Source organism: Sturnira hondurensis, unplaced genomic scaffold, assembly GCF_014824575.4.
Source record: "Sturnira hondurensis isolate 20B ecotype Veracruz unplaced genomic scaffold, ASM1482457v3 Scaffold0001872, whole genome shotgun sequence".
NCBI classification, from domain to species: Eukaryota; Metazoa; Chordata; class Mammalia; order Chiroptera; family Phyllostomidae; genus Sturnira; species Sturnira hondurensis.
This window is the reverse complement of record NW_028074503.1, coordinates 11462212-11482931: the sequence shown is the minus strand read 5'-3', so window position 1 is coordinate 11482931 and position 20720 is coordinate 11462212. Positions and strand designations below refer to the sequence as shown.

Genomic DNA, 20720 nt, shown 5'->3' with positions numbered 1-20720 from the left:
TATCTATATAAGTTACCAACAATGCAGGGGATCAAAGAACTTTCTTGAATAAGGATTTTCATATTTGGTGATCCTAAATAGGATCATACTAACCCTTGTAGGAGAAAGAGTATATTGTTGGATTTCCTTACCTTTTGAACATAATTTAGTATTTATTTTTACACATTTATATTTTATAATATTAGAAACCTATTCTGACACTAACAATTCTTAAATTGATAATTTTTAGTGAAATTAAATATAAACTAATTTTGATTCATGATATTTAAATATGTTTTCTTTCTAATTAGGTCTCAAACTACTGTAAATAACCATGCCTGAAAATAAGACAATTTCCTTTTCTTCCTCTGAAGAGGATCAAACCAAGAAAGGTAAGTTTATCCATAAGTGCTTTGCTTTGAAACTAGGTCAGTAGGTCAATGCAATTCTACTCATTCACAGAAGGAAGCAGCTGCAAAAACAGGGGTCTTCTCCAGGATCAGTGGTCACAAAACCAAAACTTACTGGGCCCAGGAAGTTGAGGGAAGTGAAAGGGGTAAGTCAGTTTAAGAAGAACCCACTGTCTGGATTGGTTAGTAAGTTCAGGATATCTGTATTCAAATGATATTCGGTCCAATATTTGGAATGCTGGCATAAATAGTGATTATCAGTTAAAATTAATTTTTATCTCTTTGGCATCATTGCCCCATTAGGGTCCCCATACTTTGTGTAAAACAACCAACCTCCACAGAGAGCATTCAGCTCGTCAAGCAAAGCATTGAGATATCTATGTTGAAATAACAGGGATTTATCAGCCTTCAGTGTTTGTTACCATGTCTTGGCAGATTTTAAACTTTTATGCTGAAAACAAATTGCTGGATGATGTACTGGATCTAATTATGTACCAACCTTTGGAAATGTATGTCACTCTGTCATTAATATTACAAATTCACTGTGTGAGGTCTTATTTATTAATTTCTCCTGGATAATATTCAACATAATATTTTTCTTAACATCAACATTAAATTCTATCTTTATGTTGTGTCAATAATCATGAAACTATTGTGGCTGTATCAAAATTCTTACTGTACTCTCAATAAGCATAGCAAATTGGCCCCTAAGTTTTCTTTGTTCTTGTCTGGTTTTGATACTAAGATACTAATAACTTCACAATTGAATTGGAAGATGTTTATTCATTTTCTATTCTCTGAGAAAAATATGTAATATTTGAATTATTTCTCTTGAATGTTTGGCTGAACATTTGGCTGAATGTTTGGCTGAACTTATGGCTTCAGTTTTAGGGAAATGTTAAACTGTTCATACAAAATATTTAGTGGTTATAGCACTATTTAGGCTTTCTATTTATTTTTATTTCACTATTGGAAAATTATCTTTTTCTTTTAAACATCTGTTCATTTGATTAAATTTTAAATGCATTGATACAATATTGTTAAGTGTTTCATTTATATATCTCTCTATATGCAATTATTCTTCCTTTACATTCATCATATTGGATTTGTTTCTCTTGTTTCTACCCTTTTATTAATCATTTTTGCTAGATATGTTCATTTGTGCTAAAATGTACAAAGTAGCAATTTCTGACCTTTTAAATCATCTCTAGGGTTTTATTTGTTGCTATACTTTCTATTTCATTAATTTTAGATAATATTACTCCTTCTACTTTCTTTAATTCTTCCCCTCCATGTACTCTTAGTTAGGATGCTTAGATGACTAATTATCGGCCTTTTTTGGTTTTCATATATAATTATTTAAAGCTACAAATTTCCCTTGACATATCAGAGAAATTTTAAGAAAGGATTGGGCTGTCATGTCACATTCAAATAAAGTAGAGATTTCCTCAGCATGCAGCTTTGCTGAATAAAGCACTTACTATAAGCACTATGGTGCTTAACCTTTAAAAATTATTAGAATTCAAACACTATAAAAACTTACCTGTTTAAAATGTGCAATTCAATATTTTTTAGTATAAGGACAATATTGTGCAACCATCACCATAATTCTAAAACGCTTTCATAAGCTCCCAGAGAAGCCCTATAATATTAGCAATCACTCCTCATTCTTCTTCTACCCAGCCCCTGGCAACCATAAATCTACCTGCTTTGCAGGAACATCACAGGCCTGGTAGACACAGACCGGTTCCTGTTGAAGATTGACACCATCACCCCTTCAGTCACGCTCACAACATGCAGGTGATAACATTCGTTGTAAGTCCTGGTGTCAGGCCCTGTGTGGAGGCCAAGAACCCAGCCAACCTGCCTAGGTAGGTGGAGGGGCTGAATCCACCACCCAAGTTGCATCCCACGGTGCAGTGTATTACCAGAGATGTTGGTGGAACACATCATCGCAGGTGCCCTTAAGCTCACCGGCAGATCTGCATGAGGCTTCACCTGCATCTCTATCGAAAAATCTGACTTGTCAAAAAAAGGAAAAATTAAAAAATCTGACCTCTTATCTCATACTGTGAGACCATCAGTGAGGAGTCAAGTGTGCCCCAGCAAGCACATGTACGTGAAGGCGCAGTACCCACTCCCCTCCCCGCCCCAATGGCTTAGCCAGGACATCAGCAGCTACTTAGCAAGAAGAACAAGTTAGACATGGCCTAGGCATGAAAGATCTGGTGCTTCGGGGCTGCAGACACCTGCGCCTGCCCCTACATCCTTACCAACATCTAGGAGGACAGTGTGGTGCCTGGCTTCCAGTGGGCACGCTGTGTGAGGAGACCATGTAGGGCACGAGCTTTATTTAATAGAATGCTTCATGAATTTGCACATCATCCTTGCACAGGGGGCATGAGTTTTAGATGCCCATGAAGTGGTGCTGCACACTGTGCCACCCAGATCATCCCCGCAGCCCAGCTGGGCTCTTTCTCTACGTGAGTGCGCTGACCACCAGCGCCGGTTCAAGGCACTCCATTGTGGAGATGTAGTGTCCGAAACAAGTGGATGGTGGTAGCTGTGGTGCAGCATCCTAAACAAGAAACAGCCCCACGTCGTGGGGGAGACTCAGGTGGCCGGCGATTCAGTGTTTGTAGGGAAGGACCACTTGCCAGTCAAGGAGTGCTCTGGCTTCTCTGTGGGCCCAGCGGCCAGGCCTTCCCCTAGTGCATGTCAGCTGGCTGACAGATTCTGCCCACAGGACCCCTTTGACAGCACCAGCTGCGAGACAGATTGCAGTGGAGATGCACAGGCCCAAAGGTCTGAAGTACAGCATCCCAGTCCCTGGTCAAATTGTAGGCGGCCCTCCATGTGTCCCCCGCCACCCAGGGCGGGACTTGGCTCAGCACGTGCACCTGGCCCAGGTTCCACCGCAGCCACAAGTCCTCGCGCTCGGCTCACAGCACCTCGTGAGACATCCAGACGGTGATGTCCCACCTGACAGGTTTCTGGGGTCCCCTCTGTGTCATCGCTCAACATAAACAAGGATGCCATTTCTTTCTATATTTATTTCAACATTTCAGAAGTAGCAGAAATGCCAACTCAGCAGGGCCTTATTTGGCAGGTGTGGGTAGGGGAGGCAGGATGGGACACCATTTTGGACATTTCAAGTGACGGCTTTGTGTGCCCGTCTTCTTCAACTAGAATTTTGTCAAGATTCCATTTCATGAATATTTACACATTGTTTATACATTGATCAATAGATGGATATTTGGGTTATGAATAATGTTTTGAAAATTCAAGTACAAGTTTTTCATGTGGACATCTGTTTTCATTTCTGGTGGGTGTACACTTAGGATAGGAATTGCTGGGTCATTTCATGACTTATGTTTAACTTTCTGAGTAATTGCCAAGTTTTTCTCAAAGCAACTGCTATAGTTTACATTCCAAAGAGCAATATATTTAGCATTCCAGTTTTTCTACACTCTTGGCAGCACTTGTTAAATTCCATTTGTGTCTTTTTGTTTTAAAAATATGACAGCCATCTTAATGGGTGGGAGGTGGCGTCACACGGTGGTTTTGATCTGCATTTCCCTAATGACTAATGAGGACGAGGATTTTTTTTCTTTTTATTTTACTTATTGTGGCAACATTGGTTAAGAAGATTATTATAAACTCAAGTGTATATTTCTATGATACAGGATCTTCACATTGCATCGTGCACCCAGCACCCACAGTCACATCATCTTCTGTCACCATATATTTGACCCTTTTACACTTTTCTGCGCCGCCCCCCCTGCTCCGGCACCCCTCTCCTTTGGTAACCAGCATACTATTCTCTGTTGTCTATGAGACTTTGTTCTTGTTTGCTCATTTGTTGCTTTCCGTTTTACGCCCCACATATGAGTGAAATCATATGGGTCTTAACTTTTTCTGTCTGACTTATTTTGCTTTGGATGATATTCTCGCAGTCCATCCATGATGACGAGGATCTTTAAATGTGCTTGTAGCCATTTTGTGTATCTTTGAAGAAATATGTATTTAAGTCTTTCGCCTATTTTAAAATTGAGTTATCCGTCTTTTGTATCATTCAGTTGTAAGAATTCTTTACATGTTCTAGAAACTAGACCTTTATCAAATATATGATTTGCGAATGTTTTTGCCTATAGTAGGAGTTGTAGTTTTACTTCCTTAATGTGTCCTTTGCTGCACAAAACCTTTTTATTTTAATGAAGTCAATTTATCAAATTTTTAAAATTGCTTGTTACTTTAATGTTATATCAAACAAACTATTGCTTAAACACTTGCATTTAAGTCTCTGATCCATTCTGAATTAATTTCTATATATGGTTTGAGATAGGAGTCAAAATTCATCTCATATATATATATATATATATATATATATATATATATATATATATATACACAAACACATATCCTGTTGTCCTACTATCTGTTGAAAAAAGATTCTTCTTTTGTCATTCGGTCATTTTAGCATTCTTATAAAAAACACCTGATTATAGATATGGATTTATTTCAGGAACCTCAATTCTATTTCATTGATATACATGTTTGTCTTTATGCTAGTATCACATTGTCTTAAATATTATAGATTCGCAGTGATTTTTAACAGCAGAAAGTATGATTTCTTCAATTTTGTTTTTTTCAACTCTATTTTGGCTAATCTGAGTCCCTTGCATTTCCATGTGAATTTTAGAATCAGTTTGACAATTTCTGCAAAGAAAAAAAAGGCTATTGGAAAATGATAGGGCTTGCATTGATCTGTAGATCTATTTGAGGAGTCCTAAATTTTAGATGGTAACTTCCAGTTCAGTAACACAAGATACCTATCTACTTATTTGGATTCTTATTTTTTTAACAATGTTTTATAGATTTTAGTGAACAAGTCTTACACTTCTTTTATTAAATTTATTCCTAAGTGTCTTATTTTTTGATGCCTTTTATTTAATTTTATTTTTGGTTGTGTTTTATTTTATTTATCTTGTCTAGTTACTACAGCCAGAATCTCCACAACAGTATTGAATAGATTTGGCAAAATGTAGATGTGCTGGTCTTTTTTCCTGATTTTAGGGGAAAGGTTCTATTCTTTGTCATAAAATACGTTAGTTGTGGATTTTCCACAAAGGCCCTTTATTATATTGAAGAAGTTTCTCTCTGCTCCTATTTTATTGTGTGTGTTTACATGACTGTGATTGAATTTTGTGAAATACATTTTTTGGTGTCTATTGAAGTGATTATTTATTTTTTCACTTAATGTAGTGTAAGACACTGATAGATTTTTATATGTTGAACATTTCCAGGATGAATATCACTTGAACATGGTATATAATCCTTTTTATATGCTACTGATTTGGTTTTCTAGTATTTTATGAAGATTTTTGTGTCTGTGTTCATAAGGCATTTTTTGTGTATAGCTTTATTCTTGTGATGTCTTTGGTTTGGGGTCAGGGTAATGTGGGGCTCATAGAATGAGTTGGCCAGTGTTTCCTTCTCTTCAATTTTTTGCAAAATTTATGAAGCACCAGTGTTAACTCTTTAACTGTTTGGTAATATTTACTGATGAAGCTGTTTGGTCAAGGGCTTTTCTTTTTGGGAGAATTTTTTATTACTAATTTAATTTCTTGTTATAATTCTATTCAAATTTTCTATTTTTCTTTCTTGAGCCAATTTTGACAATTTGTTGCTTTCTAGGAATTTGTCCATTTCATCTAATTTATCTAATTCATTGCTGTAATATTGTTTATAGTATTCCCTTGTAAGCCTTTCTGTAAGGTAGTGAGTAATATCCTTCTTTCATTCTTGATTTTAGTACTTCAAGTATTGTCTCCCCCCACCCCCACCCTGACCCTGGGTCACTTAAGCTAAAGTTTTGTCAATTTTGTTAATATTTTCAAAGCACCTTCTGGTTCTGTGTATTTTTTTTAATGTCCCGCTATTCTCCATTTCATTTGTCTCTACTCTAATATTCCTTCCTCTGACTTTTCACACTTAGTTTGTTCTTTTTCTTAGGATGAGAGACTTAAAATGTTATTAATTTGAATTCTTACCTTTTTAAAAAATGTAGGTATGTACAACTACAAATTTCCCTCAGTATTGATTTCACTAAACTGTATAAGTTTAGATATGTTGTGATTTTGTTTTCATTCATCTTGAAGTGTTGTTTAATTTGCCTTGTGACTTCTTCTTTGATCCATTGTTTATTCAAAGTTGCATCTAAAATTCACATGTATGAGAATTTCCCAAATTTGCTGTGGTCATTGATTTCTATGTTCACTGTTGTGTTCTGCATAGATATTTTGTAAATCATCTCTTTCTAATACACTGAGACTTATTTATGGCTTATTATATGCTCTATTATAGAGAATGTTTCATGCGAACTTAAAAAATGTGGTTTTGCTCGTTGGTGGAATTTTCTCTAGTATCAGTGGTGTCCAACTTTTTTGGCATCTCTGGGCCAGACTGGAAGAAGAATTGTTGTCTTGGGCCACATTAAATACATAAACACTAATGAAAGCAAAATAATCCCATAATGTTGTAAGTAAATGTATGATTTTGTATTAGGCTGCATTCACAGCCATCCTGGGCTGTGGGCCATGGGGTTGGACACCCCTGCTAGTGTTTTGTTAGGTCCAGTTGATTTATCATGTTTTCAGGTGTGTTATTTACTTGCCTAACTTTTTCCTAGTTGTGTCTGTTATCTAAAGTGGGCAATTGAAGTCTCTCATTTTGTTGTTGAATGTCTATTTCTTCCTTCAGTTATGTCAGCATGCTTCAAGCATTTTGAGGATTTGTTAGGTTGGCATATGTTTATAATTGTTACAACTTCCTGATAACTTGACCCTTTCATCATTATACATAGTTTTTGATCTCTACTAATCATTTTTGTCTTAAAGTCTATTTCACCTGATACTGGTATGACTCCTGCAGCTCTCTGTGTGGTATACCTTTAACATCCTTTTACCATCATACTATTTTTGTTTTTGAATCTAAAGTGTGTTTTTGAATTCTGCTAGTATCTGACTTTAGATTGGAGAGTTTAATCCATTGACATTTAGTTTAGTTTGTTCAAAGTAGCATTTAAATCTGCCACTTAATAGTTTTCAGGATGTCTCATGTCTTTCTTTTCCTTTGTTCTTTCATACAATAAAAATATATTTTCTAGTGTACCATTTTTCTTGCCTTGTCTTATGTCCTACTATATACTCCTGAATTATTTTCTTAGTGTTTATGCTGGAGGTTACAATTAACATCATAATTTGTAACAATCTCAGATTAATAATAATGCAATTTTAATATTAAACATGAATTTTTCTTCTATATAGCTCCATTTCACCTTCCCTTCTGCTGTTATTATCACAAATTCTCTTTGTACATTTTTAACGACCACTGTAGATTTAAATTTTTACTTTTTAAGGTTGTATTTTAAATAAAATAGGAGATAAAAAGCTATAAACCAAAGCTACATTTATAATTATTTTATATTTAACTAATATGTAATGCATAGTTACCTTTCTTTCTAGTGCTATGCCATTTCTTTCTTTCTTTTTTTGAAAAAAATTCATTTTAATTGCCGTTCAGGTACAGTTTTCTGTCTTTTACCCCCATCCCAGCCCACCCTCCCAGTGCTCCCTACCTTCCTCCTAACATTTCCACCCTCCTTAGTTTTTGTCCATGTGTCCTTTATACTTGTTCCTGTAAACCCTTCCCCTTTTCCCCTGAAGTTCCCTGTCATTTATTTCTTTTTTAAAAAATTATTTTATTTATTTATTTTTTAGAGAGAGGGGAAGGGAAGGAGAAAGAGTGGGAGAGAAACATCAGTGTGTGGTTGCCTCTCATGCGTCCCCCACTGGGAACTGGCCCACAACCCAGGCATGTGCCCTGACTGGGAATCAAACCACAATTGGCTGGTTTGCAAGCCTGCGCTCAATCCACTGAGCTACACCAGCCAGGGTTGTCATTTATTTCTTATGAGGATTCAAGTTACTATTTTCTTTTCATTTGAACCTGAATGAGTCTTTTTAAAGTTGTAGCAAGTCTTCTTGTGAAAACATCAGTTTTTACTTATCTGTAAATGTCTTACTTTTTCCTTTATTTCTATGGTAGTTTTGCTAGATTAAATCATGGACATGGATAACAGTATGGTAACAACTGGTAGGTAGGGGTGTAAGGGGCTAAAAGGTAACGGAAAAAATTACAATAAAGATTGAACTAAAATTTTATTTTGGTTGACAATTTTTTTATTCATTGTTTTTAAAATGTCATTCTATTGCCTTCTGGCTCTGTGGTTTCTATTCATAAATCACCTTTGCTCTTATTGATGATTCTTTGTGAATGATTTATTTCTTGCCTCTCTTTGCTTTCAAGATTTTTTGCTTTTCACAGCTGTGATTTGTCTAATATTTTAAATTCTACTTGCAGTTTCTTGAGCTTCCTGGATGTATAAATTAAAGTGAATCATCATATTTAAAATATTTTAGTCATTGATTCCTAAATAAGTCTTTCTATCCCTTTTTCCCTGCCCTTTCTTTCTCTGACCTCAATTATGCATATGATGGTAAGCTTGTCATACAGGTCTCCAAGGTTCTATTCATTTTTCTTCATTCCCTCCCCCCACCAAACCCCGTTCCTCAGACTGGGTAATCTCAACTGACCTATCTACAAATTCATTAATCTTTATTTTTTAAAGTGTATTTTATTGATTATGCCATTACACTTGTCCCATTTTTTTCTCCCTTTATTCCCCTCCACCCTGCATCCCTCCCTCCTACCAGGATTCCCCCCACCCCTTAGTTCATGTCCATGGTTCGTACATGTAAGTTCTTTGGCTTTTCCAATTCCCAAATTATTCTTAATATCCCCCTGTCTATTTTGTGCCTACCATTTTTGCTTCTTATGCCCGTTCAACGTAGTTTTTGAGCCCCTCTAGAGAAATTTTCATTTCATTTATTATAGTTTTCAACTCCATAATATCTATTTGGTTCCTTATTACTTTTGTTTTATTGATATTATCTATTTGATATCATTCCCATACCTTTAAAAAGTTCTTTAAACATGGATTTCTTTTAGCTCCTTGAAAATATTTAAAATAGACGATGTAAAGTCTTGCCCTGGCTGGTGTGGCTCAGTTGATTGGAGCATTGTCCCATAGCTGAAGTTGTGAGTTTGATTCCCAGTCAGGGCACATGCATAGGTTGTGGGTTTGACACCTGGTCCATCATGCTATTGATCCTGGGTTCAGGCTTGTAAGGGAGGCAACCATTTGATGTTTCTCTTTCACATTGATGTTTGTCTCCCTTCCTCTCTCTCTACTGGGGACCTGGCTGGCAACCTAGGCATGTACCCTGAGTGGGAATCAAACCAGTGACCCTTTGGTTTTCAGGTCAGTGCTCAATCCACTGAGCCACACCAGCCAGGGTCCTTCCTCTCCCTCTCTCTCTCTCTCTCTCTCTCTCTCTCTCAAGGCAATGAAAAAAGTGTCCTCAAGTTAGGATAAAAATATGATGTAAATTCTTTGACTAGTAAATCCAAAATCTTGATTTCCTCAGGGACAATTCCTATTGATCAAATTTTTTAATTAATAAATTTTAATTTTTAGAGTAGTTTCAGATTCACAGAAAATTAGCAGTTAGTTTAGAGTTCCCACATATTCACTGTCTGCCCCCTTACAGTTTCAGGCATTATTAACCGCTTTCACTGGTATTAGAGTTTGTTAGAGTTGATAGATTATTGTGGAACAAAGCCCATATTTTATGTTAGGGCTTGTTCTTCATGTAGTTCAGTTCCATGGGTTCTGACAAATACATAATGCTATGCCATGCTGCTAAATCTTCTTCCACATTCAATGAGACAAGAAGGCTATGGGGAGGTGGAGTTGGGCATTTCCCTTCCCTCTATCAGGCTCTGTTAGAGTGGTTTCTTTCGAGGGCAGGGAAAGACCAGAACAGTCTGGACATAGCCCGTAGCCTTGAAAATGGTTATTTTTTTACTCTGGATGTAATTTAGAATAGTTACTTTCCCCTTTCCCTTTCTGAAAACAGGAAAGATTATTTTTTCATTGTTCACTGTGAGAACCTGGTGAACCTCCTGGGAATAAAGCTAATGAAAGTGTGAGTGACCCTCTCAAACTGGTTCCCAGGAATTTTTAATCCACAAGTTAGTTCACACAGCCTCCAACAGGTCATCAATTGCAGTTTAAATTTTTAGACCCTCCCTTGACTTCAACTTCTCCTCCCAACAAGCTATGATCCTTTGTAGTTTGCCTTGTTTCTTTGGTTTTTGTGGTTAGTTTGCATTGTGGTTTCAATTCCCTGGTGGGTTTAACAAGAGTTGTTGATTTTCAGTTTAATAAACTTTTCTATAGTGTTTTCATTTTTTAAAATGAAAACCTTATGACATGGAAATATTTCTTAACTCGCTTGTTATTTGGAAATGCACATTAAAATTTCCAAGTACTTTTGAATTAATTTTATGTGACTAATTTTGAATTGTAAATTGCTTCTACTTGTTAAATTTTTTCAGTTATTATATTGCTGCCTGAGATACTTTTACTTTTCATAAAGTTTTATTACTGTTAAAATCATGTGTTCTGCTTCATTGTGGGATTCATAATATGTTTATCAAATCTATCATTTATTATCAGATCTATATATAATTTGGTTATTCTGAGATACATATGTTATGCATAAATGATGGTGAGTTGAAATTTATATTTTTAAAAAATTGTTTTGTATTAAAACAGTGCTTTTTAAAGATGATGTCACTGTATTACTACACACACATAAATAGTTATTGACTAGAGCTTTAACTATAAAATAGTTATTTTAGGTTTAAGAGTTAATAACTGTTTAGTTTAAGTTCTAGATTCCTTCATAATTTGCTTACATCAAGTTTGTTTCTTAGGAAAGAAATGTGTGTATGTGTATATATATATATATATATATATATATATATATATATATATATATATATATAGTTGCCTCTTGTACATCCCCTGCTGGGAACTGTCCTGCAACCCAGGCATGTGCCCTGACTGGGAATCGAACCACGGCTCTTTGGTTTGCAGGCCTGCGCTCAATGCACTGAGCTACACCAGCCAGGGCAAAATGTATATATTTTATTTACAGTTTTTTCCGTATCATTTTTATTTGGTATTTTTTAAGATAAATTTAAATCATTCACATATAATAACTGGTAGCACTATTTTTATACATTTTCAATACATTATTTTTTTACTTTTTCAATACATTATTTTTTATGTTTGTTAATTTTTCATACAAATTTATTTTTGCCTCATTTTATTTTTTGTGCAGTTTTAGAAGATAAATATCCTACTTGTAATGGCTACTAAATGTTAGTATTGGTTCTTCTGCAAGCACTTAAATCTTATATTTGTATATGCCTGTATAATCTATCAAAGTATTTTAATGCCATTAGAGCAATATGTGTAATTCTTTATTACTTTGTAATTTATATACTATGAAAGGCTCCTTTGAAAATAATAATTTAATGCATTTTGTTAAATGTACACATGATAAACAAACAGCCACCAGTCCATTCTGTTTGACGTGTTTTATCACCATGGGATACCTACTGCTGGTCCTTCTGCTTGCTGCTAATGGCTGCACGCGAGTTTGAATACCTTTTGGTGAGAGGTAACCAAGTTGAATAACCCAGAAAAACATCTAAATGCATTCTACTGAAGGTTTCAGTTAATATTTGCGTTATCATTGCTTTTTCCAAGGGCAGTACTTTCACAACATAGTTCTGTGCATTAGTTTAATTATTTAAACATTGCTATTAACTGCTTTCTAAAAATTTTCTTTTCTTTTACAAAGATAATGCCGCATCGCAAGCATTGGTTTTATTTGGCACCCCTAAGGAAGCTGGTGAGATTTTTTCTGAAAATAAAATGACCAATACTGAAGGTGAGGACTGAATGTAAATTGTACAGTAACCTATGTAAACTATATTTATATTCACTCATTAGTTTGTGATGTCAATATTATATTTTTATTGAGAAACAACCCCTGCACATCAATGAAGTTAACAAAGTAATGAAATAGTATAGAGAATATAATATTATAATGTATTTTATTACTAATAAATTATTCATTACAATTTAGTCTGTGAGAACTGTTTACAATTTCACAAATGGATGGATTTTAAAAATGAACTTTTTTTTCATTGCTCATGCCATGACTGGCAGGTGCTAGGAACTTTTCGGTTTGACAAGGATGTGTCTTTTTAAAGGAAGAGAGGAAGGATTTATGTTTTGCAGGTGTGAAATCCAGAATTCAAAATTGCTCACTGAAAATCTATTAAACATCTTTGAAAGTATTTTTTATATTAAATGAGGAAATATGTAGAAAGAGATTATGTATGTGTACACTCGATATACAGGGGTTCATACTTTTTTCTTAGATTGTTCTGGTGGAGAAAATGATATCAAAAACTTTAACATTGATTTAATCTTGATTGGTGAATTTCTGCTCTGGAGATTTTCAGTTTGACAGGGTGAAATTGGGATAAGTTGCCATTTTGATCCTTTATCTATTTCTGCCCAGTAGAAATCTTGACTAAAATTTTAATGTCTTGTCTTAGAGTCTATAAACTAATCAACTCTAGTTAGCTTAGAGTTTATCGCCCATAGGTAGGTTTGGACAAATTTTAAATTATAAAAGGATTGATTTATGAACAAATAAATTAAAAACCCTGGAATATACATGTGCTACTAGGGTGTATATATATTTTAGAAATAGGGTACAAAATCTTTAGGCCAAATAATATGTAACTGTGCATTAACTATTATAAAACAATAGAAAATGATAATTATGTGGAGTGACAGAAATGAAATAAGGTCGTTAAAAGTTTCTGTACTTGCCCTGGCTGATGTGGCTCAGTTGGTTGGACCATCATCCCATAGATGGAAAGGTTGGAGGTTCGATTCCTGGTCAGGACACATTCCCACACTGTGGGTTCTGTCCCTCATTGGGGCATAGGTGAGAACCCATCAATTGAAACAATGTTTCTCTCTCTCTAAAAGCAATGAAGTGATGTCTTTGGATGAGGATAAAAAGTTTCTGTCCTCGATTCTGATGTGTGGGCATGAGGTTTTCAAGCAACTCTATGAAACCAGTTGGGTGTCATGCATTCAATTCAATTGTGACACCATCTACCTGGAGATAGCATTGAATCCCCGTAAGAGCTTAGTCCTACAAGACTGCCTCTCTATTTATTGCAGACGCCAGTGGAAATCCCAAGACCAGCTTCTGGCCAACTGCTAGAGACGGGAGGTTTTAATGAACACCCCTGCTGGGGTTTTATTAGTGTGCTGGAGTGACTCACAGGGCTCAAAGAAGCGTTTAACTCCTAGATTACCAGTTTGTTATAAAAAGGGTATCACTCGGAATAGCCAGATGGAGGAGAGGCATAGGGCAAGGCACATGCCCTGTGGGGAAAGGGCCCAAAGCTTCCAGGTCCGCTCTGGGCAGACCACTTTCCCCGCATCTCCACGTGTTCAACAACCTGAAGCTTTCTGAACCTGTGTTTTGGGGGTTTTTATGAGGCTTCACTACATAGGCGTGCTTTATTGTATCTTTGACCATGGGTGATTGATCCTAAAGTCATCTCATTAACACGATGAAGGACAGCTTTATGGCTCTCACTCAGGAAATTCCAAGGTTTTAGGAGCTCTATGTCAAAAATAGGACAAAGGCCAAATACAAATTATTTATTGTAAGTCGCAGTGTCACAGTAGTACATGGCACATGAATAGTATGGACAAGAAATGCCCTCAGTGTTTTTGAATAACAGCAATATTTATGGTTTCTAAGGATTAGGAGAACTGTTAGTAGATAAGGACAAGTTTGAACTGAATCTTGAAGGATGCATTTGTTTATGAAAAGTGAGGACAGTGTTCAAGCAAGAAGTATAGCATGTCAAATAACAGTAATAATAGTGCAAAATATGGAAAAATAGGTTTTGAGTATACCATAAGGAAGACTCAGAAATATAAAGATGATTAGTTAAAATAATGCATTTTGAGTTTCAGGCTCAGGAGTGGTTCTATATATAAGTAGAGATATTATATAAACCAAATCCTTTGCTTGGCAAAATGAGTCTGCTATGCAGAATTATCTGGCTATAGGAGGAAATATGGAGACAGGTTACTCTATCATTATAGTCCAGGCTTAAGGTAATAAGGGCTTGATTTATAAAGGATCAATGGTTATGAAAGATAGGAATTAAAGAGATATTACAAAGAAATATTTGGTAATATAGTAAGACAGGAACTTGAATAAAAAGAGAATTCAATAGTGATTTAACTGTTGTGTACTTCGATAATGAGAACAGAGAAGTAAGAAAGAGAAAGAGGTTGAGTGGAATGAGGATGAGCTTAGTTTTAGAACTATTGGTTTTGCAAATTGGTTTGTCTCTTGAAGACTACCTTTGGCTTGTTTGTCTTGAAAAAGTCCAAATGTTGAATGCCAAATAGATTTGAGGCAGGCCTGCAATCAAAAGTTTTATCCTGGTGTATCTTTAGTCTCTCATCATTTTGTTATTTGCCAAATAGTTTCTGCTATCCACTCCGTGTCAGACACCATTCTCACTGCTTGGACCACATCAGATCCCTCCCATTCTGGAGCTCTCTCTGTATGTCTCCTGCATCTTTTCCAGCTCTATTTCTGGTGGTAGGACGTGTTTCTTTTCCTCTGTAGCCATTTTGGCTTGACATCTTAGTCTACTGGTGTCTACATGGATTTCTCTGTTTCCTTGTTTGTGGTATATCAGCTTCTCAATACGTACATTCTAATTCCAACTTTCATCCTCTCATCCCCCAAAGGATCCCTCAGGTCTCACCTTCTTTGTTCTACATCCATTGCTAGGGTCAGGCTCTAGGAAGGATATGTTTTGGAAGATTTGTACATTTTGACAAGGAATTCAAGGTAAAATTAGCTCTAAAGATGTTTAGGTGGGAGTTAATCACTTAGAGGGGATGACTAAAAGAAAATTAATTCTTACACACAGTCATGCCTAAGAGGAGAAATAGGCAATGAAGAAGTAAGAAAAAGCTACTACAGGAGAATATTTCAGGGAAGTGTGGTCTACTCTGTCCTATAGTATTAAGAGTTAAAAGAGATGGTGATGATAGGAGGTTATTGAATTCTGTTACTAGAGTACGGTTAGTGGTCTTTTTATAAAACAAATTTATTGAGGTATAATTTAAGTACAATATAGTTCACTCATTTCAAGTACACACAGGAATGACTTTTGACAAGTATAAATATTATCTAACCATATCTAAACATGATATAGAATCTTCCATCTTTCCAGAAAGTTTGTTCATGACCTTTGTAGTCAATATCAGTCATCCCTTCCTATATCCACTGATATGACCTTAGTTTTACCATTCTAAAATTTCAAATACATGTTAAATTATTATGTCTGGGTGAACAAATTATGTAAAAATCAAATTCACTGAGCAAGGAGAATTGACACTTTATGAACATGGAGTTTTCATTCGTTTTGCCAACACACTCAGTCAGTCTGTATTTTCTCAGATGGAAGTTTCATGTTGCAAAGTCTCAACAAATCTCAACTCTGGCCTAGAGCCAGGAGGATCCTCTCTCTCATCCACTGATTCTGACCAAGGAGGTTAGAGTTGGGCAGATGTTTAGACAGGAAGAGAGTCCTGTTTGAGCTTAATTCTTTAAACACCCTGACCACCTCACCAGGAGCAGCTTTATGAATTAATGTTTGACTAAAACCAGTAATTCTCATTGTATCATGGAATTTTAGGTGCAAAATATTTTAGAGAACACCCTATCAACCAATTCACTTATTGAATGAGAAATCTGGAGTGTGAGATTGAATAGTTTTAGCTTAGGAATCAGAGCTTATAGTCAAGTCAAAGAGTGAATGGACATGATACCTAGTTCACCAAGTGTCTCTTTAAGGTGGATAAAATTAAAATGAAATGCAAAATTTTAACTTACACCATGCACTCATTAGAATAAAAGCAGTTATAAGAACTCCAGAATTTTGTTTCTATCTTTTATTCCTTATGATGCCATACCTTTTTACAGACTTTTAGTGCAAAATTTGACTTCCTAGTATTTTATTTTCCCCATTTTACCATGTGTACAATGTTAATCCCAAGCCACAGGGGTGCTATAGAAATTAATTAGTATTCACACAATAGGCTGAGAGTAGCACATGCAGAGAAATGTTAAGTGAGTCATTACTATCCTTGTTTTCTCCACATTTAACAAAGCAAAACAAATGTTTTGAGTATAAGGAAAACTATTTAGTTGTTAAATGTATATTAAAATCTTATTTCTAAAGGGAAGGGCAACATGCCCTTATCAGGATACTTGTATAGAAGATCAATATGTAATTTTCACCAGCATGCACCTTGGTCCTTGGACTATTACGGACATGAAAATATATATCTGTGTATTAATAAAAGAGGAAATATGGAATGTAAACACACAAAATATTCATAGCAAGTACATGTGTTAAGTATGGTCAAAGCAAACTGAACTACTTCAGAGTATCACTACTGATCTCTTGAAGGAACATTCAAATTCCAAATCAAGTGGTATGAGAAACATTTGAGCTGCCACAAAATATATATTTTAGGACTGCTTCTCTTTGCCACATTTCTTAAAATATAAGAACAAACTCTGTAGTATAGCTTATATTCCATGGCCAGGGAAATATAGTTCAAGTGCCAGCTCTCCCACCTACCAGTTCTTTGGAATTGGATATGTTATACATTTTTTCTAAGCCTTTGTCTCCTGACTTATGAAGTTAAGATAATGATCCAGTTTCATAAGATTGCTGTGAGGATTAAAAAAACATTGTATCTGAAGTACTTAGCATAGCCCTGGCTGCTGTGCCTCAGTTGGTTGGAGGGTCATCCTATGAATGGAAAGGTTGTGGGTTCAATCCCTGGTCAGAAGCGTATAGGAAGTGACAGATGTTCCTTTCTCGTACCAAATCAATGCCCCTCTCTCCCTCTTTCCAACCCCCTTACTCTGTCTCTAAAAAAAGCAATAAAAATGTCCTTAGGTGAGGATGAAAAAGTAAGCATAGTCCCATACTTGGCACATATTAATATATATTATATATGCATATATATACACATATATATCTTTGTATAGGGTAGAGTAAAACTTTCATTTATAAATGAAACATGCCATTTTCACAGTGGTTTTTTTTTTTGGAGGAGAAGATGGTGAGGCTTCATTTAAAAGTCTGCAGTTTAAATGAAGATATCTAAAATATTACCATCTCTGTGGGTTGGCATTGAAACAAAAGGCACAGTCACTAGGCAATAGCATTACCTCTGTGTTTCTCAAGGTCAACTAAAATGAGGCCATCACCTGTTCTCGTTGAGGCAACAAGCCTATTTTGTGTCTTGCATTTAAGATCAGTGACTGCAGCTATACTCCAGCCCAACAGAGTTCTTAGAGGCCAAAGGACTGCAAGTAAGCACTTTGGTAGAGTTTCATGGACAACTTTGCTGTGCTTCTGCAACCTTCAGTTGATTTGGGACATGTCAGGATTAGAATCACTGAGGCACATCAGACTGAGTGGATTTTATGATGAATACAACTTGAATGCTATAGTGAGAACATCAATCACTCTTTGTAAGAGACTCCAATTTTCAGAAATGGAAGGTAGAAAATGAGGTTATTACGAGGGTGAAGGGGACCTGCTTTTATTTTCTTCCACAAGAGAAGCTCTTGCTGGGTTTAAGGAAGAAGTCCTTCAATGCATGAGTGGTCAGATATTGTTTACATTGGAGGATGTGGAATCCCTTTGAAAGGAGATTTTAAAATATATTCCAAAGTCATTTTTTAGTGATTTAGGATTTATTTAGAAATAAATGGATTAATATGTTTTCTGTCTCTTTTAAATTTTACTTCCCAATGGCTAGTTTATAATGCTGTGGAACACAGACTTTTTAACTTTAAAGTTTTAAACCTGCTTCTTAGGTTCATTTTTATTTGAACCTAAATAAATAAAACCTAAATAATTATTTTAGGTTTTAAATTTTTAGAAGGCTCATTCTGTAATTGTGAAATAGTTATCAACATGTTAAAGCACTTTGAGAGTATTAGTTTTAATAGAGCTGAGTATTTTTGCACATTCTGAACATCAAGGTTACTACAATGTATGTAACTGATAATTAACTTCCTCTGTCTGTTTACTTTTAGAGGTGAACAAAGGCATTTACTTTAGCTATCCATGTCGACGTCACAGCTGTTCTTTAGTAAACATTCCAGCACCATGCGTCAACAAAATGATTTCACACATTGAAGGGGTGGAGTCTAAAATACAGGAACGTTTGAAACAGGTAAGTGACGTTTAAAGCGCTAACATGCTTATAAGCCCTATGGAGCCTACAGGTGTCTGTTACTTCAGGAACTCAAAAAGTTCTTTATTTATGATAGTTCAAATAGTTTGTAGAATCTTGGCTTAGCTTTATCATTTTCTGATTTAGACATGATTTTGATAGTCTCACTCCAGAAGGGTAAAACAACCTCATTAACTAAAATTTCTTGCCACCTATTTCTTCTTTCTCCAAAAGCAATCATGGTAAGTGGTAATTTCCACAACCAACTTGATTAATAAATTGCATAGTATTTATACCCTGTTTTTGAACACTAAACTTATTAGGTGATTAGATGAGTAAATTGGTATATAAAAAGGCAGTGTGTTATTTTGAAATGAGTTATTTTGTATCAAGAAATACTTGATAGGTCTGATGGAAAAGAATATATAATTATTCTTTCATTGTCTTTTTAAACTTTTTCTTTGCCATTATTATTCTGAAGGGAGTTCAATCTTGAAATAATCACAACTTTCAACTATTTTTAAAGGATGATTTAACAATAATAAAAACTGACTCCCAGTCAGGGTACATGCCTGGGTTGCAGGCCGATTCCCTGCAGGCCAACTCCCAGCAGGGGACCCACGAAAGGCAACCATACATTGATGTTTCTCTCCCTCTCTCCTTCTCCTCTAAAGATAAATAAATAAATGAATAAATGAATAAATAAATAAATATCTTAAAAAACAAAACTAAACAACAACAAAAAAACCAAAAAAAATAATAAAAACCTTTTCAGATTCTTTTAAAGATTGTATTTCTTAGCAATTAATACACAGTTTGAGTGTCCAAATGCAGAGGGATAGGTTTGCCAGAGACCCGTGTTACTTCTCCTCCCTCACTGTTCATGGGTAGCTCTGAAAAGGTTCTGCTGGGCCACTTGGGATGCTTGGTTTAGAGTTTTGTTTCCTTTGAGAAAAGCATTATACTGCATTTGCTAGAACCACAGCCTTTATAGCTGCACATTCTGTGACCTTGAATGAGAATGAAGATACTGTGTTAAAGTGCCAGCATATGATATGAATTCTGTATTTATTAGCAATTGGTATTTCTATAATACCATTTGTATCCCCCTATTTAGTATCATATTATTTCTGTTGTTTCTTTGTTAGCGCTGTCTTCTGGTGCCGACCTAAGAGCCTAATAGGTGCTAGGCACTACATAAATGTCTGCTGAGTGAAAAAAATAAATGAGGTCCTGAAACAGAGCTTTTTCTTTTTCTGGATTCATCTTAGGCATCTATCCACCTTGTATAGTAAGAGCTACCCTTTACCAGACATCTGCTGTTTTCTAGGCACTTAATACATATATATTTTTATGTTTGTCCTTTATAGGAATCCTACTTTACTGGTGAAGATTCTAATCCTAAGACTTAGACAAATTGATCGCTTCTCGGCCTTTTGGCTAAGATCAAGTATAAGACTTAGACAAATCGAGTAGTTTATATGTCATTGCACAGGTAGCAAGCATTAAGGTTGAAATTTGAACTAAGTTCCATCTGACTCCAAAGCCCATTTTAGCCTCTATTTATGACTGTAAAGGGCAAAAGAAGGCCTTAATTCTCATTAATATAGAATGTTAGTTGGCATTTTTGACAACATGAAACACACAAAAGAATGTTAGATAAACACAATTCTAGGAAAAAAACTCTAATAATGATAACACAATGTGTACATACATAAATAAATATCCATATACATTTAATCTAATTTATTGTGAAATAAATGCTCATAATCTTTTTCAATTTCAGCACCTATTATAGACTTTCTATGTTTTAAATTTAAAAAATATTTTACTTTTGACTGTATATTTGCTAGTTAAATTTGCTAGTGTTGAACTGGTAAATATAGTTTATTTACCTAAGTTTCTTATGCGTATTTTTTGTTTAGGTCACTACAACTATTGATCAGACATTTGCTTATCTA

General features: G+C 35.3%; 1 protein-coding gene across 1 annotated transcript in view; it reads left to right on the top strand.

The window, feature by feature from the left end:
- The first annotated feature begins 288 nt into the window (after window positions 1-288).
- Window positions 289-20720, top strand: part of CCDC178 (coiled-coil domain containing 178) — a 305267-nt gene continuing 284835 nt past the window's right edge. The window contains exons 1-3 of the mRNA XM_037036942.1: window positions 289-371; window positions 12230-12319; window positions 18620-18759. Of these exons, the coding sequence (XP_036892837.1) occupies window positions 314-371; window positions 12230-12319; window positions 18620-18759 (288 nt within the window). The 5' untranslated portion in view covers window positions 289-313. The remainder of the gene's footprint in view (window positions 372-12229; window positions 12320-18619; window positions 18760-20720) is intronic.